This window comes from Protopterus annectens, chromosome 14.part0 (genome assembly GCF_019279795.1).
Source record: "Protopterus annectens isolate FY-2018-M chromosome 14.part0, PAN1.0, whole genome shotgun sequence".
Classification (NCBI taxonomy): domain Eukaryota; kingdom Metazoa; phylum Chordata; order Ceratodontiformes; family Protopteridae; genus Protopterus; species Protopterus annectens.
The window spans coordinates 478,573,728-478,595,813 of NC_056748.1; the positions used below are offsets into that span (position 1 = coordinate 478,573,728).

At 39.4% G+C, this 22,086-nt stretch overlaps 1 protein-coding gene across 1 annotated transcript in view; it reads left to right on the plus strand.

Annotated features, from left to right (window-relative positions):
- The window catches only part of MMS19 (MMS19 homolog, cytosolic iron-sulfur assembly component), a 2,295,919-nt gene that overhangs the window by 2,089,151 nt on the left and 184,682 nt on the right, over positions 1–22,086 (plus strand). The window contains exon 26 of the mRNA XM_044055580.1: positions 14,930–15,012. Coding sequence (XP_043911515.1) covers positions 14,930–15,012 — 83 coding nt within the window. The remainder of the gene's footprint in view (positions 1–14,929; positions 15,013–22,086) is intronic.

Genomic DNA, 22,086 nt, shown 5'->3' on the forward strand with positions numbered 1-22,086 from the left:
GGGGCAGAAGGGAAGGCTATTTCAAAGCAAACCATTTCTAAATGGATAAGCTATTGTATTTTTTTCTGTTATAAGCACCATGGAAAACCTAACCCCCAGGGGATCAGATCTCATTCCACCAGGGCTGCATCTACTTCAATAGCCTTTCTCAGAGGTGTTCCTACCAGGGATATTGTAGAAGCTGCTGCCTGGAGTTCAGTTGATACTTTCACCAAGCATTATCACTTACCTATTTTCTCTAAATCCAGAGCTGGCTTTGTCACTGCTGATGTTCATCATGTTTCACTGTTGCAGTCATTACATTTGGGTAATCTACTGGCAGTTTGCCCTCAGTCGGCCTGAATTCCAAAGTCTTGGGTCCTGCGTCGGTTGCTGTTTCCTCTTCCATGATGTCAGGTTGTCAGGGATATAAAACAAGCAGCCGATGTCATTTTCTTTAGTCTTTCTTGCCGGGCGGTGCCCAAAGCAGAAGCATTTCACAAGTGTCGGTCAGCCGATTCCTGAAATATTCGAGTTTGAGTTTCAGAACCGAAGTCTTCACTAAAGCCAAGTACCCCATTAGGGAAACTTTTTTCTTGTTCCATACCGATGTCAGAAAAAGTTAATAATTGTATTACTTGTGGGAAGCAAATACCTCATAGGGATTTCCATTTATACTGTATTCCTTGCCTAGGCCCTGATCACAACGTGCCTGGCTGTTGGTTTTGTGCTAGATTTAACCAATGCACTATTAAGCGTCCATATAGTTTTGCCTCAAAGTATTTTAGAAACAGATTTAACTACCCAGAAATGTCGTTGGATATCAATCCGACTACCGGAGTGCATAAAAAATGCAAAGAAAAGGGCAGAGAGAGACAGTCGAGATCCAAAACCGACGACGAAGCTTCTCCTAAGTCAGTCGCCGGTTCGCCGGTACTCATTGAGGCACTTTCGCAGCCCCTGATACCCGCTGCTTTTGAGTCGCAGGCCCCTACTGACACCCATGTGGAGTCCGGCATGCTGCGAGATACTCAAAGTATTGGACCCACGGATGTATCTCCCTTGGATGGGTCTGGAGCTGCTGAGCAGGCACCGGCTTCTGAGGGTGTGTATTCAGGCCTCAACATTTTTATATCAAACCAACGACAGCTGCAAAACCAAAGACAAAAGCAACTTCTAAAACTAAAAAACTGATGCAAGAGCCATGTGCATTGGCCTCTATGCCTAAAAAACAGATCAAAATGGCGGAAGACCTGATTACCTTGATCAGGGGTTCCCATCCCCCTCCAGATAAGAGGCCTTGGCATGACACTGATTATGAATCTTCAGATCAGGTTTCTATTTCTTCTGATTCCTTTTCTGATCAGGAATTATCTATACCTCCCTATGAGGATTCTGATGCAGAGGAATCTATACCATCTGCATCACCACCTGAGGATTATTCATTTGGAGAAACCTTGCATACTTTGAGGGAGCATTTTCACTGGGAATGTCAAGATTTCTCAGAATCAAAAAAGAGGCTCAGGGATTTCCTTCTTCTCCCTCAGCACAGGCCTTTAGCCATACCCCGTTTTAGACATTGTGGATGATGTGTTTTTGGAGTCAAGCTTGAACCCTGACTCATTACCTCCGGCTACCAGCAAGCCTGACAGATATTACAGGGTCCCTGGCTCTCACAAGTTTTTATTTAGAAACCCTGCTGCTGATCCTGAAACTATTTCACAGGGTCCAAAGGGAGTTAAGGCCTCAACAGCAAAAAATCCTACCCCCTCTGACAGAGATTCAAGGGCACTGGATAGATGGGGAAAAAAGGTTTATACATCTGCAACCTTGGCAATTAGGGCCTTAAACATCCAGTTTCATATGCTCAAGTATCAACAACATGTTATGGGATTGCTGAAACAGAAAATTATGTTAATTTCTGAATGTGGAGAAAATGAAGAATTGCAGGAATTATTGCATGCAGCTGAACAGGTTGGAAAGCATACTTTGCAATGCGGTTTTGATTCCTTAGAGGCCTCCTGCAGGGCCGCAGTTACTGGATCTGTGATTAGGAAGCATGCCTGGTTAAAGGAACAAAATTTGCCTGATCATGTTAAAGCTAAATTACTAGATGCACCTTTACAGCATGATACTCTGTTTGGTATTAAGGCAGAAGAGGTTTTAAAGAAAATGGAAGACAAAGCTAAGTCTATGCAAACTGTAAAAGACTTCTTACAAGTGCAGCCACCAAGATTCAGTAGACACTGGCCTACAAAATAATTGGTCCTTTCCTGTGTTAGACAGAGCTCAGAGGGGCAAATCCAGATGCCCTAAGGGTTCCAGATACCAGGCACAAGATTCATACCAGTCAAAGCAGTGGGGTGCTTCTACCTCCAAATCTGGAGGAGATAAAGCGCAAACCTACAGAAAACAGTCCCAATGACTTCCCCTCTGCATTCACCAAGCACTTATCTTTTGGCAGCACCTTTAGGGGGAAAATTAGCACTTTTTGCTCAAAATTGGCAGTTAATAACCCAGGACAAGTGGGTGCTAAACATAGTATCACAGGGATACAGATTCCATTTCCATACTCTGCCAATGGCAAATGGTTGGCCAGATCTGCCAAAAAATCAATGGGCAGAGGCACAGAAACAGGTTACGTCCCTCATGGATATGGGGGCCATTCAGCCAGTACCAGAACAGGAAAAAGGACAAGGTTTTTACTCAAGACGGTTCTTGGTACCCAGAAAGGACAAGGCCTGGCGGCCAATACTGGATTTATCGATTTTGAACACATACCTGGACATTCCAAAATTCAAAATGCTGACTTTGCAGCAGCTTCTGCCCATGCTGGGCAAGAATGCTTGGCTGGTGACATTAGACCTAAAAGAGGCATACCTGCATGTCCCAATAAGACAGTCATGCAGAAGATGCCTCAGATTCAAGGCTGGCTTAATGCATTACCAATTCTCTGCACTGCCCTTTGGCTTATCTACTGCGCCCAGGGTCTTTACAAAGTGCCTGGCACCAGTAATTGCATTTTGCAGACAAAAAAGTATTCAAATATATCCTTACTTGGACGACTGTCTCATTCAAGCAGAGAACAAGACATTCTTCTTCAACACCTGAAGTTTGTGAAAAGGCTTCTAACATGCCTAGAGTACACAATAAACGAAAAGAAATCACAACTGGTACCCTCTCAAAAGATAACATTCCTGGGTGCAAGCTTGAATACAACTGCCCAGATGGCTTACCTCCCGCCAGACAAGCAAAGGCAACTGACTACTTACTTCAAACTGATGGCAACAAAAACCCAGTTATCTGCAAGACAAATTCTGGAGGCTTTGGGCTTCATGGCATTCTGCATCCTACTGATTCCATATGCAAGACTGCATATGAGGAAACTTCAATGGTACCTAAAAAGTTTATGGAGTCAACATTGTCACAGTCTGGAAACAATGATTGCTCTCATCCCCTGCCTGCAACAGGAGTTTCTATGGTGGGCAAAAGCATGTCACCAAAACATGGGACGGGCCTTCACTCTACCCCCTGCCAGACAAATCTTAACAACAGATGCATCAGATTATGCCTGGGGGGCCCACATGGCAGGAAGATGCATTCAGGGCATATGGACCCCAAAACAAATGCATCTACATATCAACCAGAAAGAGATGCTAGCTGTTCAAAATGCCGTGACAGCCTTCAAGGACTTGCTTCATCCAGGACAACTACTGATAAAGACGGCAACACCACAGTCATGTGGTATATAAACAAGCAGGGGGGCACGCATTCATACCCCCTTTGCAGATTAGCCATGGCACTGTGGGACACAGCTTTGACTTACCAAATACATCTTCAAGCTCAATTCCTGCCAGGAAAGCAAAATAGTCTGGCAGACGATTTAAGCAGAAACCTTATGGATCCTCACAAGTGGAAACTAGATCCACAAGTCTTCAGCATGATAACAAAGAAATGGGGGAGCCCAGACATAGATCTATTTGCCTCCCCTCAGAAATATCAACTGAAAAGATTCTCCACAAGGACTTATCACAGACAAGTATGGAAAGTGGACGCTCTATCCTTCAGTTGGAGAAACGTATCTGTTTACGCCTTTCTTCCACTGCCTCTTCTTCCCAAGGTCCTTCTAAAAGTCAGACAAGAGAAACCAAAGATGATACTAATTGCCCCGGACTGGACCCGCCAATACTGGTACCCAATCATAAGGAACTTGTCTCAATACCCAGCTTGGACCTTACCTCAAAGACCTCAACTACTGTCCCAGCAAAACAGTCAGATCCTGCACAATCAACTCCAGACACTGAACCTGACAGCATGGCTGATCATGTAGTTATACAAACAACACTTCTCAGTAAAGCTGTGATGGGTGTTATTTTGGAAGCCAGAAGGTCTAGTACTAGAATGCTGATAAATGGAAGAGATTCTGTGCTTGGAATCAAGCACAAGGAACTGATACAGCAGAACCAAATATTCCTCAGATATTACAATACTTGACTGAGATGCTTGACAAAGGCCTATCTTTCTCTTCAATTAAAATCCATGCCTCTGCCATTTCGGCTCATTACAATACAGAGCCACCAATCATTTTTCATCCTTTACTAAAGCAGTATCTTAGAGGAGCCAAAAATGTAAGGCCTCCTAGAAGATCACCAATACCTGCATGAGATCTCAATTATGTGTTGGAAAAGCTCACCCTGCCTCCATTTGAACCAGCTGCTACTGCTGAAATAATGTTTTTATCATGGAAAACAGCTCTGCTACTAGCAATTACTTCAGCAAGAAGAGTCTTACAGCTACAGGCCCTCATGGCTGTGGAGCCTTTTATCATATTTTACGTAGACAGGGTGTCTCTGAGGACAAATCCAACATTTATGCCTAAGGTGGTTTCCAGTGTGGCTCTTAACCAAACTATTCATCTGCCAACCTTTTATTCAAATCTGCAGAACAAGGGGGAGAGAATTCTGCATTCCTAGGAAGTACACAGACAGCTAAGATTCTACTGACTAAAGCTCTAAGAAAAACTGAGCAATTACTAGTGACATATGCTGCAGGATCAGAAGGAAAGGCTATTTCAAAGCAGACTGTTTCAAAGTGGATAAGCCACTGCATTCATTTCTGCTACTTACACCATGGTAAACCTGTGCCCAAGGGCATTAGGTCTCATTCCACCAGAGCTGCAGCTACTTCAGCATCCTTTCTCAGAGGAGTACCATCCAAAGACATTCTAGAGGCTGCTACTTGGAGTTCTGTTCACACCTTTACAAAGCATTATCATTTGCCTCTCTACTCTAAGTCCAGGGCAGGCTTTGCCACTGCAGTTCTGCAGGGCCTTATAGCCGCACCTAATGCTGTTGAGCTCCAGCCTCCCAACCATAGCTTTGGGATTCTACCCAAATGTAATGACTGCAACAGTGAAATACGAAGAACATAGTACAGTTGTGTACACTTACCATACACGTAGATGTTCAAGTATATTCACTGTTGCAGTCCAGGTTACCCGCCCGCCACCCTCCTTTCATTTTGGAGTTTATCTTTCCTTCTCTATCTTCTACAACCTATGTGGTGTATTTGCTTGTAGAAGAAGGTAAAGTTTATATTGATACATGTATATTTACATATTTTTGCTATCTTTTTGGGGGCAAGAAAAACTAAAGAAAATGGCGTTGGCTACTTGTTTTATACCCCTGATGACCTGACGTCATGGAAGAGGAGACAGCAACCGATGCAGGACCCAAGCCTTTGTAAATCAGGCCGACTGAGGGCAACCTGCCAGCAGATTACCCAAATGTAATGACTGCAACAGTGAATACACTCAAACATCTACATTTATGGTAAGTGTACACAACTGTACTTTTTGCAGGGCCTTATGGCTGGTCCTAGTGCTGTATATATCCATCCTCCCAACCATAGCTTTTGGAATCTACCCAAATGTAATGACTGCAACAGTGAAACACGATGAACATAGTACAGTTGTGTACACTTACCATACATGTAGATGTTCAAGTGTATTCACTGTTGCAGTCCTGGTTACCCTCCCTCCAGCCCCCTGTTTTTCTATTACTATACCTCTACTTTCTTTTACTATGCTTAAAAGCCTTTTTGGTGTATTTCCTTTTGTTTGGGGGTATATTTTTGTGTTTTTAATTATATATATATATATATATATATATATATATATATATATATATATATTTTGCTCCCCATTTGGGGGGCACCTGACATCTGGGGCAAGAAAAACTGATGTAATGGCATCGGCTGCATGTTTTATACCCCTGATGACCTGACATCATGAAAGAAGGGACAGCAACCGATGCAGGACCCAAGACTTTGTTAATCAGGCCAACTGAGGGCAACCTGCCAGCAGATTACCCAAATGTAATGACTGCAACAGTGAATACACTCGAACATCTACAATTATGGTAAGTGTACACAACTGTACTTTTAGAAGTTCGATCTTTAAAGCTTGATCAAAGAGCATTCACTCTTTTGATCATTCGAGCTTCTGATATAGACCCGTTTCTTGTAATATCCATTTGAACCTATGTCACATCTTACAGAACTTTTTTGTTTTACTGAACACCCTCAAACAGAAAAACAAACACACCCCCAGAACACCCCAAGACCTATTAACTTAATACTAACACACAAAACTATATACATTTTCAAGTATTGAAGTTTAATCCTCCTAATAGGCACAATTGTGCCAGACTGACAGCCACACTTTCTGACTTAGATTAACTAGTAAGGAAGGTTATCCATGCTAAGACACATGGTACAGCCTTTGCTTCTACTTCCACTAAGTGCTCTCTGTTTTTGTCTTATCTTTATTCCTCTCCCAGATTGGAAAAACACTTGAATGCTTTCTAAAAACACCTTTTCCTAGATATTGAAGGAAAGCAACTGATAGAAAGAAGTATTCTGTTTTTATTATCCCTTATCAGATTGTCTCCATTGGAACACAAGAAGCAGATGGTTGCTTCTACTACAAGCACTCATTTATTTGCTAGTAGCAAACTTTTTTTTTATTATATTCAGTGTTCTTTATTATTTATTTGCTTCCCCTTAAAACTTGTTGCAAGATCAAGCCAAGGGCAAGAGTAGTATTTTTAATACTTTTCTTCTCTTTTTACACTGCAGTGCATACATTTCTTAAAACTGAACAATAGGAAAGAAAGAAGGGAAACCCAGGGGCACCTATTTACTTTAGTATCCCTATTTTACACTCAAAAATAACAGAGAAAGATTTACTTTGTAGTATGCAGGTTATATCATGTATTATAAAAATACTACTGTTAAGAATGAAAGTTTGTTTTACTTAGTTAACTCTTTCCTTCCTACTCCTCTCCTAAATGTTCTTACAAACATTAATAACATGGAATAGGGCATATGTTTTGGAGTCCTATGCAAGTTTACCAAAGTCAAAGAAGTCTAATATTTCCAGGTTTTCTTGTTCTGTCATTTCACAAAAATAGTTAATGCTGTATAATTTCACATTTATTTGTCATTTTCCAAGTTGCTGGTTTTCTTCTTGCTGATCTCCATCTCTCAAATTGAGTCTCTGCTTCATTTTCAGCATACTCCTGGTTCTTCTAGTCAACTCTTGTGCTTTTTTCTGTCTCTCAAGCATTTACCGTTAAAACATTGGAAAAGGTTTCACTGGCACAGTCTGTCTGTGGACTCTACCAGAAGATCAAGAAGCAGAATTTCCTTCTGTTTGATTGCTAAATTTTTGTTGGTCAAACTTTTGTATTTCCTCCTTAGCATGTTCTGCATCCAAAAATAATTTTGACCCTGCAGGAAAGAATATTCTGAAAACAGCATGATACAGCAGCTTGAATGTCACACCTGCTTCTCGACATTCCATGATTACTGGAATAAATGTACTCCTCCTCTTCCTGGTGTACAGTGAATAATCATTTTCCACACTTTGCTGTCTCCCACTTTTAGTACTTTGTCCTTCTGCAACAGTTCTGTCAGAATCAACTCTTTCTGCTGATAAGTTGCATCCTTACTATTAAAGGCCTAGGTTGCTTTCTCGTGGCCAGGTTTGAAGCATACACACAATGTGCCCTTTCAATTAACAGCTCCTGCTGTAGAATACAAGTCCAGTTGAATATTTGTGCTTTCATAAAATTAATACAGTCTTTTCCATCCAACTTCTCTGGTACTGCAGAAAATCTCACGTTTTCCCTGCGTGCTCTGTCTTGTAATTCCATTACTTTTTGAAACATCACTTCCTGAGAAGTCTCGTACTCAGACAGCTTTTTTCTTCATTTTCATTTCTGAGTTTTGCTGTTTGATAACCTCATCTGAATATTTGTTTAAAGCTTCTTCCATTTTTTTTCCAGCCTTTCACTATTTGAGTCGATATACTCCTTTAGTATTTTGCTTATTTTAATCAGTTCTGAGTACATTCTACTTATTTTTTCCTCTAGATTACTGGAAGTCATGTCTTGTAGCAAATCTGAAGCTTGCACTGCTTTTTGCTGAACAGCTGCAGAATTTTTCCCAGTGTTTTCTCCTCACCTTTTGTGATTGTTTTTCTTTCTGGTTCTCTGAATTTCTTTTTTGCTGGCATCCAGGCAGTGCATGTATTAGCCAGTTATGAAAATTTACCCAAAAAGACAAGTTCAATGGCTGTCTTTTCTGAGTTTCTGCTTTCACACTAGGAGGGCTGAAATTAATATGTTACTCAGTGTGCAGCTATTTTAAAAGTCCCTTAACCTGTTTTTTATCAAAAATGCATTTGATCCACCAGGAAAGAATACTCTGACGATAGCTGGATATAGCAGATTGAATATCACACCACCTTTTGAGATTCCCTGATTACTGGGATAAATTTGCTTCACTTCTGTCTGGTATACAGTGAATAATCATTTTCCAAAAACACTCTGCTGTTTTCAGTTCTTAATACTTTTCCCTTTTGCCAGAATTTTGTCAGGATCAGCTCTTTCTGTCAGAATGATTGCATCTTTACATGTGATGGTCAAAGGCTAGATTATTATCTGTGTGTGTCCCCAAGTCCCTGAATTCTGGGTCGACTCTTAAGGGTGTGTTGTCAATATGATAGTTACCATGACAACGTGTCCTTTCAATTAACAAATCCTGCTGTGGAAAACCTGTCCAGTGTCCTATTTGTGCCTTCATAAGATTAATACAGTCTGTTCCTTCCAGTTTCCCTGGTACAGCACAAAGCGTCAGGTTTTCTCTGCTCTTCACATGTTGTCTTCTAACTCTACTATTTTTAGAAACTGCTCTACTTGAGAAGCATCATATGTAGCCAGCCCTTTCTTCATTTCTTCCTTTGATTTTTGTAGCTTTATAACTTCATCTGTCTAGCTAGTTAAAGCTTCTTCCATTTTTCCAGCCTTTTGTTATTTGAGTTGATATATTCCTTCAATGTTTCATTTAGTTTAATCACTCCTGAGTATGTTTGATTTATTTTTTTTTTTTATCTAAATTACAGGAAAACATCTCTTGTACCAGAGCTGAAGCGTCAGCTGCAAGATACTTCCCATAAAAGACAAAGAAACAGAAATACCAGTTTATTTACAATAAATAGGAAGGGATCCTAAATTATAAATTGTATTATATAAGTGTGCCCCAAATAATATACAGTCTAGTTTAAATTACTTCAACATGTAAAAATCAAAAATCAGTGACATATGAATAGTTATTTCTGGGTAACCATCTATCAATATACTCTAGTCATGCAAGTACAGCCTTGCTGATATATATATATATATATATATATTTTTTTTTTTTTTTTTTTTTTGTTAGAGACTATAGTTCAGTCCTCTGCTGTAATTATGATGCCCTTCTGGAAAGCCACAGCATTACTCAACAGCTGTTTTATTTCTTGAGCTTTGACTTATGGGGAAGATATACCACAGGAATTTTTCCCCCCTGCCAGCTTCCATTTAACATTACCAAACTTCCCAACATATCTTTTTTTTTTATTAATTTCCTCTTCTTTTAATAGTTCTAATAGAAGTAGTACTGCTCTCTTCCTTTCACCTTCCATGTGTGTGTAGAAGCCATCAGTTTTACTTTCTTTAATTAGATTTTCATGCTTGTTCTTATTTAGGTGTGTTTCTTGGAACATTACCACCTGTGCCTTCCTTCTTTCAATGTACCTTAATATGTTTTCCAGTTTAGCTGTTAGCCTGTTAACATTCAAAGTTAATATTTTCATTCAGAATAATTTAAGTTTATCCAACATAGTACAGCACTAAGAAAACAACATTTCCTTTACTTTTGAAAACTGTAACTTTACCAGTTCCAGAAATCTGTTTATTTTCTTCCCTCTCATTTGCCTGTGGTCTCTGTCCTTTATGCCTTGTTACTGGTTGTACATTTTCACAACAGTAAAACATACACACCCATAGATTTCACCCTACCCAAGGTAAACCATGTTATAGTTATGCACATTAAAGCATAGCTACAAAAAACTTCCATTGCTCGAGATGGCCCTTAATGGGTCGCAACTTATTTGAACTCGCAAGTTTCCTTCTATCTTTTCTTTCATAGGTGTGTACTAGGTTAATGACCACAAACACCTTTTTAAGCCTAGCCATGCATCCCAAATCTCTGACAAGTTCTTGTACCAACTTTTGATAAGTGTAAGCAAGGGCTTTTGGAGATGAAACATTTACAAGCAGGGGCCTGGGAGATGAACCATTTAATGGCTGACTGTGTCCATTAGAGACTTCGGTGCCAAACCAGGAATGAATTTCCTGTTCCCCATCCAATTGTCCAAGTTATATTTGAATTGGGTTATAGAGGAACTCTGCTTCACTTGGTTGGGGAGGCAGTTTCAGAAAAGGGGTATTCTCTGTGATACATAGCTGTCTGTCCAGCTGATCCTATTTATATTACATGCAAGGTTTAAGTCTTTAGAATGGGTAATTCTGGTGCTGCTTGTTTTGCAGATATGCAGGAGGTACATCAATGTGGGGTCTGATGCCTTATATGCCAGGCATAGATCTCCCCTTAGAAGCCTGTAGGAGACAGAATACAAGGATAGGGTTTTGAGGCTGTCTACATAGGACATGTTACTTGTGCCCTGTATTCTTTTAGTGATGAACCTCTGTGAAGGTTCCATTTGTTGGATGTGCCTGGTTAAGTACATACTAAAGGGGGCATTGTACTCAAGGATAGGTCTAATGGATACTAAATACATTGGAACAATGACTTCCTTGGACCTTGCCATGCCCGTATTTATAAGTTGCACAACACAGAATGATTTTCTCACTACTGTAAACACATGATGGTCAAAGAGTAGATTACTGTCTATGTGTGCACCCAAGTCCCTGACTACTGGGTCTACTGTTAGGGCTGTGTGATAATATGATAGTTGCCAGGGGTGGATGACTTCCCAAAGGATACTGTTGTGCATTTCGTGGCATTTCGTTTTGTCCATGGCTCTGACACAATTTATTTGTCTGGGTCATCCCTTCCTGGAGAACATTAGTATCAGTGGGGTATTTTGAGTACTCCTGATTTTTATTTTTATTATCAGCAGATTTGGTCAGCCATAGGCCCTTGACATTGGCCTTGACTTCAGAGAAGTAAATGCCAAAAAGGAGCAGCCCCCGGACCAATCCCTGAGGGACTCCACTTCTGACTGCTCTCTTTATAGAGGTGAACTCCTCAGTTCTATCAACAATGCCCGAGCGGGGTGTTGTGTCAAATACCTTGGCCTGGTTAAGATAGGCGGTGTGAACTGTTTTGCCTTCATCCATTGTTTTGGTGACCTTCTCAAGGAAGTCAACTAGGGTGATTAGGCATGATCTGCCCTTAACTAAACCAAATTGGGTTGGATCCAGTGTTTTTTGTAGGTTTCGTATGCCATTATGGATCATTTCCATGATGGCACTTTCCATGGCTTTGCATATGAGACTAGTGAAGACATATGGGTCTGTAGTTTACAGGTTCTGTAGATGGCCCACCTTCATCTCTTTAATTGTCTGTGTACATCCAGGCAGTCTTCAATTGCATTTATTTATTTTCTACTCAAGCACTATTGTTTCTTTGCCATTATCTGTACCACTCCTAATTTTCCTTTCCGAAGTCTTTGCTACCTCTGTGCTGTTCTCTGTTGCATTGTCTGATGGAACATTGTTAACTTTGTGATCCTTGTTCCTGAGCTTTCTTCTTAACATTACTAGAATGCCTGACCTTTCCCCATTAATTTCCATAGATCTCCAAGCTAACTGGCAAATTACCACGTAGTCTGACAGTCAAAGCCTAGGCAGTTTTAATTCCTATGCCAGAGCTCATTTTGTTAATCGTTAATGTTATATGCATATGCTAGGGATTCCTTCTTGTGACCATTCACTTTCATTTCTAATTATTAACCCACTCTCTAAGTTGTAAAATGGCTTCCATAGGAAAGTTGACTGTACTTGTATTGACAACCAATTACTTAGACACAGAATTTTGTTTTTGACTTTAGTATCACTAGATGTTGTCCTGTGACTATTTTGCTGAATTTCAAAGTAATTAAATGCTCAGAAATGCTCTACTATCCTTATAAGATATTTTTAAAACTTCAGATTATATTACCCTTTCAAACTCAGTCTCTGTTCATCCACTAACCACCAAGCCCCTCTCATAGTTTACCCTCACTCTGTTATTAATTGGATTGTGCATTTCAACATGTTCTTGACAGTTACTTACAGTTTGAAGTTCTTTAGAAATTATCAAAAGAATTCTACATTTTAGCAGTGCTTTTAAGCACGAGGAAGTCAGACGTAAGGCTGCAAATGTTTCACTAATGCAACCAGTATTCTTTGTGTGTGTGTGTGGGTTCGTTCACATGTCCATTATGATGGTGTATCCTCTTCTGTTCACGATCAGTGTCCTCTTTGATCTCTTCTAACTGTTGGACTGAAACAGATGCCCTTATTTTCTTGATGTATCCCTTAACTAGTTTAGTCTGTTTTTTTTTTTTAAATAAATGGAAATTTTTGCAGGCTTTATTTCTACTGCATTTTACAATGCTCTCTGGCCCTGTGCGCTCCCTGCATGGCACCTCCTGCCTCTGTTTTTTTTTCCCCTCTTCCCAATCCTCCATCCATTTACTCAGCTCCTATAATGTCTGCTTTGAGTCCAAATAGGTCATGGGACCCAGTCAGTAAAACACCCAAAATATATCTGCATAAAGTATATTAAATGTAATATTCATACTTTTACATTTCCTTATTACAGGAATAATCTCATTGCTCAATGTATATATCTGAAGAGAATAATCATTGTTTACATATATTCATGTGTCTCCAATTTTGTAAGTTATGCCCTTCCTACAAAATGTGGAAAGTATTCCTTCCTTTTTTGCATAGGTTTGGAATTTTCCCACCAGCAGTCTGAATTGCTTTCTAGGAATGACATGTGGAATGTTAAGATGATGGGTTCGTTCAATCCATATTGATCCACTTAGTATAAAAGTCCATTCCCTGAGAGAGTTTTTCATGAGTTCCTCTTTTGGGTTTATCTTCTAACTCCCATGACCCTCTGGAACAGTTGTACAGAAGTAGTTTCAACCTCTTGACATTTTCTGCCTGGTTTTGATATCATTTTATTGCAAGTGGGAGATTGCCTCTGCATGATTAGTAAGGGTGTCTTCCACCTCCTGTAGTTTTTTTTTATTGTTGGATGTAATATAGACCAGAAGTGCCCCACTTATTTTAAATATTTCTACATGCATCTGATTGATCTTTTTCTGTTAGGTCCAGTGCAATCCCTTGAGCCTCCTCCATGATTAAGTAATTTTCCTGTCACGCAGGCACATTTTCCTGTGATCTTGTCTCTTTTTAGTCTTACTGTGGGTAGTTTGCACTTTTGAACCACTTTTTTTCTGTTGGCAACTTTCTTTAATGACATATATGCTTATAATATTCTACAAGTTTCTCAATTTCAAACAATTCCTGTTTTTGCTTTTTTTTCTTCAGAAAATTAGTTCACTGTTGCCTAATGCATTGCACTTGGCTACCTACTTGCTTTCTACCTTACAGGAGGTCTAGATCTAGAGTTTGTAGTAGGTGTCTAGGATATCACTAAATCTTCAAGGCCTTTAAGCCTGCATGCATGCTTTTACTTTGTCTTTGGTGTCTGGATTTTTTTTCCTGTGGATAATTTTGTGTCTTCCCTTTAGTTTATCTTTGTCAGATTCTTTCAATGATGAGGGAAAAAACTGATGAAGAGGACAACCCATTCCTACACAAGCCCTTTCCTTTACATCTACACTTATTTCATTGTTAGATGGAGCAGGCCATCTTTATAAAGAATGTCTTGATAACTGAACAAGTGAATGTCACCTGATGACAAGTTGAATTTCATAGAATTGTTCATTTGCAAATAGTATCCCTGTTGATAGCTTTATGTCATAGAGATTAGAAAACACCTTACCACTCATGCTGGAGAAATCTGCTTTTTAGCAAAAATGTTTTAGAAGCACTGTTAGTATGGTAGGCGCCTGTATTACTAACCTTTCCATCGGGCAGCTACTGTGATGTTAAATCTTTATAATAATGTCACTAAATATGTCTGCTTTTCCCCTGCATTGTTTTAACTGTATTCCATAAGACACTTTTCCACAAGCTGTATGAAATAGCTAATATGCTTCACTGTACTTTTGTCTCTTCTTTGTCTTGCCCCATTCACAGACTCCTCTCTGGAACATATGTGATTTGAAAGAAAGAAAGGAAGGGAAAAAAAAAAGAACAACCATATACTCCCCCCTTATTTACTACTGGGGTGAAGCTGGTTAGTGACATTCTAAATATGCAGTTATATTACACTGCCTTAGAATTTAACTACCAGTTAAGTCCTGTGGTGGTGGGCAAGTCTTTTTGTGTGCAGATTTGAGGAATAAATTCATTTATAAATATTGTTTTACATTAGGCATTCTCTATTAAGTATGTTTTATACAAGTCTTTTATTTTTACAGACAAGAAGTCGAACTACTTGAAAGCACTTTCCCATGTCTTGAACAGTATACCAAAACAGGTGTTAATGACAGAGCTGCCATCGGTGAGTACAGTCCACTGTCAGACCAATTAGGTTGGAATGTAATAACATTATAAGCATTGCATTTGTTTATGGATGAGAATAAGCTGTCTCAGCACTTATCTGTCTCCCTTTCCAAAATCTATTGTTCTAGGTTACAAACAAGCCAAAATTAAAATCACTAGCAATGCACCAAGTTGAATGTTGTTTTAAAATAGAATTTATTAGCACATAAGCAATAAATTATTAACTTAATTTCAGAATAGCATCCATCAATAAAAACTGACTTGCTGTACAGCATGAAAGTCATAAAAACATGAAATTAATTACATTAGTTCCTGGCATTATGGTAAGGCATGCAAGATACCAAGTGTTCATTTCAAACTGGAGTTGATTCTGTGTCATTTGAACCTTGGTGGGCACTGAAATGTTTCTGCATTCTCCAGCCACTCTCTCTTTGGGAAATCTATAAAACTGATGACGATTCCTTACCCTTGATGCTGACTCTTCTTATAAGTTAAAGTCAAATTCAGTTGCAGGGGAGTCCTTGTTAAATGCCCCTGTCTGACACACACACCACTTTCCCTCACTGGGAGGGAGTAGTTCCACCATTTTGATCTGCTAGTTACAGAATTGGCAAGATGCAATCTCACATTCTTTGATTCCTTTACTGGAGCATAAAGTGATAGCGTAGTCTTTTAGCTGGCAGCCAGAAGCAATCCAAGTGTGACTAGAGCACAGGGCATAAACGAATATAGTCTGCAGAAGTCTGAAGTCACTGACTCTTCTCAAAGTCTGACCAAATGTCTCATATTGCCTTAATGACCAAACGTGTCTAGCTCACTGACTCAAATGAATGCGCTTCACTGCAGTATATATCTTTCCAGAACAAAGACGGTTGGGGATTTCTTTGTTCTGTCTCAGCAGCTGATGGAGTCCTGCTGTGTCTTGGAGTGTATAGACCACCAAAGTCAATTGCAGATGACCTAGAGGAATGCATACATTTCCTGCATGAAGCACAGGAGGGAAGAATAATATTAGCTGGGGACTTAAATTTACCAGAAACAAACTGGAATAATATTGATTCTGCAGTGTTAGTAAGGAAATTATTCAGGGCATATATTCAGGAACAACAATTGCTACAGATGGAAAAAAAAAACTACCAGGGGACGGAACATACTAAACATTGTTTGTGTTCCCAAAGAAATTACTGTAACTTCAAGCCAGGTTTTACCAGCATTGATGTGCAGTGATCATGGGGTTATAAAGATTAATTTGTTGCTAGATAATTCTGCCAAACTGAAATCTAAGCCAATGCACAGAAGGTTAATTACAGGTGGTACAGTGGTAGCATTGTTGCCTCACAGCAAGAGGTTCTCCTGTTTGATTCTCGGCTGGAGTGCCTTCTGTGTGGAGTTTGCATGTCCTCCCCATGGTAGAGTGGCCTCCAAAAGACATGAGTGAATGGGCGTGCCTTCGCTGAAGGTTGGGTGTCAGGCTGGCAACTCTGCACCATAAAAATCTACTGCCAATCATTAGCGGACCGGAGTTCTGCCGTGGCGACCCCCAACCGGGAAAAGCCGAAAAGACAAACAACAATGAAAGCAAAACAGTCACTGTGTAAAACTAACTGGAGTGAGGTGTTCAATGGAAAAACTGCAGATGGAATGTGGAAAGTTTTGAGAGAAAAATTGAGTACAAAAAATAAGAAAATAAATGTTTAACATCAGGATCTTGGCATACATCAGGCAGATATATTTCAATAAGAACAATATATATGATTAAGGTGAGAGACAAAAAAATATAAGAAATGGAAGAGAGGTCAAACTACAACTTTGAAAACTGAAATAAACAAGCTGGACAAACAAATTAAGCATAGTGTGAGATAAAAATCAAGAAAAATGTGAAGAAAATGTATATAAAGATATTGAGCATAATAGGAAACCTTTTTATAGATACATAAGATGTGAAAGGGAGTTAAAGACACACAAATTGATAAACTAGGTGAAGACTCTAAAATTTATTCTCGGACACAACAGATTATAGATTTATTTACAAAATCTTATGCAAAACAGTTTGGCTCCTGAAAAGGGATGATAAGTTGTACTAGTGATATCCAGGTAACTCCAGATACTGGAATCAAATTAGATTATATTGAAAAAGAACTGCGCAAACTGGCTCCAAACAAAGCACAGGGAGGAGACAGAATTAGTAACAATGACCTGAGAACACTTCAGCAGGAACTTAACAGTACCATTATATCTATTATTCACTAGGTCATATAAATATGGAGAGATTACTCAAGATTGGAGACATGCACTTATTAAACCTGTTTTTCAGGGAAATGGGGACTAGGACAAACCCAGAGTCGTATAGAACCTTAAGTCTTCTTTCATGTTGTGGAAAAATAATGGAGAAGGTAATATTGGATAAGTTATTGTCAGAACTGGTAGGCTGGGACTTGAAACCATATATCAGCATGCATATGTTGAAAACATATCTATTACCACCTGGAACATGATGTTCTATAACAATATAATAACAGCTATGAATGAAAAATTGTGCTGTGATGTAATTTATATAGATTTAACTTAAGCATTTGACAGGGTCATGCACATAACACTGATCAATAAATTAGTACAACTAGGTATTGATGTACTCTTGATAAGATGGATAGCTGCATGGCTTACAAATAGGAGATGGCAAGTATCATACAGCAACTGGACAGGCAAAATCCTTGGTTACAGTCAGCGTGTCCCACAGGCCTCTGTCGTAGGCCCTTACTTGTTTAGATTGCATCTTTCAGACCTAACTTTTTCATCTGAGGTGTTCTACAGTCTATATGCAGATGACCTGAAATTGGGTAAACTGATTACATGTGTTACAGATCAGGCATGTCTGCAAAATAACTTGACTAAATTGACTATTTGGGCACAGGAGAATAATATGCTGACAAATACATCAAAAGCTAAGCATATGAGATTTATTAGGCAAAAATTGAAAGGTGAATATTTAATACAGCACACAGTGATTGAAACTGTAGACTAGTTTAAGGACTTGGGTATATGGATAGATTCAGCTATGAGTTTTTCTAATCACATCAAGCAATTGGTTAATGATAGTTATAGAACTATAGGGTGTATAAAAAGATTTATAAATTCTAGGAAATCAAAAATAATGAAGTTATTGTTTGTTAGTTACATTAGACCCAAACTTGAGCATGGAATAACAATATGGAAACCCTATAAGAAAACAAGCATGAGTAAACTGGGAAGAGTACAAAGGAAATATACCAAGAGCATCCATGGATGTAAAATTTAAGTTATTATGAAAGACTAAAATATCTGAACTTGTACAGCGTCTCTTACAGATATCTAAGAGATCTTATTCAGCTATATAGGGCATTTAGTGACACCTACCCCTGGGAATGTTTGGGGTTAACAAAAAGTACTAGAGAGTCATCAGACAACTGGGAAGAGTACAATGGAAATATACCAAGAGTATCCATGGATGTGAACATTTAAGTTATTATGAAAGACTAAAATATTTGAACTTGTACAGCGTCTCTTACAGATATCTAAGAGGAGATCTTATTCAACTATATAGGGTATTTAGTGACACCTACCCATGGGAATGTTTGGGGTTAACAAAAAGTACTAGAGAATCATCAGACAACCTATGTAGAAAATTCTATAGGAATGAGAAGTGTACTAATTGGCTCTCTGACAGAGTAGCTGATGCATGGAACAGACTGTCAAATTACATTAATGCAAGTACTAGTTTAGATATTTTTAAGAACAGCCTGGATACTTATTATGGGAACAAGTGTTTTGGTATTTTGGCAAGCTAGAAGGGCATTAATGTCCGTGCTTGAAATATTTGTATGTATTAGCAGTTTGTCTTTCCATGGTACATTATTTCTTTGATTAAAAGCATATCCAGAAAGGGGAGGAAATTGCAGATATTACTTTCGTCACACCTTATGAATTTTATAACACCTTTCTGACCTCTTGACACCTTAATGTCTGAGAAGCAGAATGGCATATAGTTTTATGTATTCAGCTCTGATGCTTTATGTGTGATTGCAACTTTTAGTCTATGCTGAAAACAGATACTCTGTGCAGATGTTAGCTGAATGTCTTTAAGGTACGGCCTTGTGTTTTAGTCTCTTATATTGTTTTTGAGTATTCTAGAGCTTTTCCAGGAAAACAAACATTAATTACATGCCTTTTTACTGAAGCAGGAACACACATCTTTTAAATGGTATGGATTTGTGTCCTCTGTTTTCAGTATTTTTGTTACATTCCATTACATGGCATGCCATGAAAATATCAAGGTTAATACACAGCAATATATGAAGGCAGAATTAATAAATGTAAGCAAGACACATTAGCAGTGACACTATGCATGCAGAACTTAGTGGCAATAACAGATATGGTAAATAACAGTAATGTTAATGATAATCAAGGCTATCAATATCAGCAACACCTACATTTATTTTACTTTTTGATTGAAATAATTATTGACAACTTTGTTACGGAGCATATAACACAGAATCACACTACAGGCATTGATTATGGACACAAATTAGGGGTGAACAACCACAGGCGCCAGTGCAGAAAAGTGGCACTCAAGGTAATTTTGCTTGGCAGTCCAGAGAAGACGGCCAGATGAGAGTAATTTTACAAGTGACATTACAGCTTTGCATTTTATATGCCTTTTTTGCCAATAAGCTGAAATGGTAACTCTGAATAATGACAAATATAGCCAAGTGTATTTAAAAAAAAATTGGTGCATGATCTAAAATAGTTATTGGATTTGTGTCAAAGCTTTCAGTTAAATGCAGACTTCAAAGAATTTTCTCCCACGTAGATAGCAAGTGTTGGAGATGGTTTGGGGGGGGGGGTCAACTGGGAATATGTTTTTGGGAATGAAATGAGTTGGCAGATTTTAAATATCCCTATAGAGTACATTCTCAGAAATATTGTGGGAACAAGTGACTGTAACTAAGGAAATGATTGTTTTGAGCTGGGACACAGGATCTGAATTTACTAGACTTGGTAAGATCTTAAGTTTAATGTTGTTGGCTGCCAAAAAAAGCAATGACTAGAAAAAGGAAGTCAGAATTTAAACCAACTCTGTTTGAAGTATTGAATATTATAAAAGAGATAAAAGAACTGGAAGAGGGACCTTTAGAAAAGGGAAGGAGCAAACTACATAGGAATAAATTGAATTTGTGGAAACAATACATGCAAAATAATGTTCAGGAGGAGTGAAGTTTAATGGAAGGCAGGATTTGACTGTTTTATGTTAATGTTGGACTGAAAGATTGTTGTAAAGAAAGAAAAGGTATGATTTTGTGTAAATGGCAAATGTTAATATCATTTGTTTTCTATTAGTGTATATGTGTCTGTCTTAAGTGATAATATGATAAAAGTGTATTTAAAAATACAAATACATTATTCAAGTATCACTCCTGCTACGTTTGTCTGCTGGCAGCTGAATGTCTTGCAAAAGTTGAAGTCACAATTCCTGGTACTCCAATCACAAAAGGCTACCTGCCACCGTTTTAAATCCTTGTTATGGACCATTCCCCTTCTACCTGTCAGTTCTGTATACCGGAGTCAGTATTGCTAGTAGCTCTGGTCTTGGTGCTGAATAGGATATAAACTTGTTAGAACAGGGCTATATTAGTGTGTGCTTACTGCTGAAAAACAGTCTGCTTTGAATAAATAACTTCATATTATTAGGAATATTTCCATATAGCACTATATCTGAAGTAGTTGGCTTAATTTGCTCATCAACCTGTGAGAATCGGATCTGGATCGGATCCGAGACGGCAGCTTCACCAGCATGTGATCTGAGCTCCAAGCTCCTCCCCTTACCCATAATAACCCTCCATCTCCTTCCTTCCCTCAGATCTCGTGTGGTCTCAGAGCTCCAGGCATGGTAGGTGCTTTTTTCGGATAGTTTTTGGGTGTTTGTGTTGCTGGTAGTGACAGGTAGGTTCCCTTTCCCTTGCTTAACCTCCATTTCGTTTTGCGTTGTGTAAAAAAAAGTAGAACAGTTTAATGTAGTAGTTAGAGTAGGCCTTCCTATCCCTTCCCGTACTGCTAGTCAGTGGATGTGATTATGAGTGTGTGTGTGTGTGTGTGTGTGTGTGTGTGTGTGTGTGTGTGTGTGTGTGTGTGTGTGTGTGTGTGGTTGGGTAGGTTAGGGCTTGTGCCTTTTGCCTTTAACCTGGTTTAAAAAGTGGCAGATCAGCAGTCTAAGCTGGTTTTTAGGAAATGCACAGAGTGTGGCCATACGTTATCTCTGGCTAATGGACACACTCTGTGTGTGATGTGTTTGGGGGCCTCCCATCTTTCGAATGAATGCATGGTTTGTGCGGGGTTTAACCCCTGGGCCCTTAAGGATCGCAGGGCAAAACTAATTCTTAAAGGGGTTTTTCCTGCTATGGAGGCGGCTGCCTCCGCTTCTCTTATGGTCACGGCTGTGACTGCTGCTTCTTCAGCCACAATCTTTTCCCCTCCCTCTCAGGCCTGGACTCAAACTCCTGCTCATAGGTCTGTGGATAGGGAGCATAGAAAAGAGAAGGGTAAAGATAAAGAGAGAGACAAGGGCAGGAAGAGATCCCCAGACCAATCGGATCCAGTGGGCCCTCCTCCAAAGCAACAGGTAGTTACTAGACCAGTTTCTCCTCAGCTCCGCTGGCCCAGATTCTCGCCGCAGCCAGAGGAGCCTAGACCTTCTTCCAGGGCCTCTGCACATCGACCCTCCAGGTCAGCGTTGGTGGCTTCGTCGCGTTCCACTAGAAGTTTAAGTGAGGCAGACATTGACAAAATGATGCGAAGGTTCATTCGCACCCAGATTCAGATGGGGGTCTTGCCAGCACCTTCTCCCTCTGAAACGGGAAGCTCGCTTCTCTTTTTTGCCCCGATATTTCCTTCTCTGGTCCGACCCCCGGTATTGGAGTTTATGGATCCGAGAGGTCCCGGAGTTGGGGTCGGCGCCGATGGTACTGAGTACCTTGACGCTGGCCATTACCTTGAGCGAGTCGGACCCGACTAGTCGGATCCAAGCGGCTCTTGGAGCCGA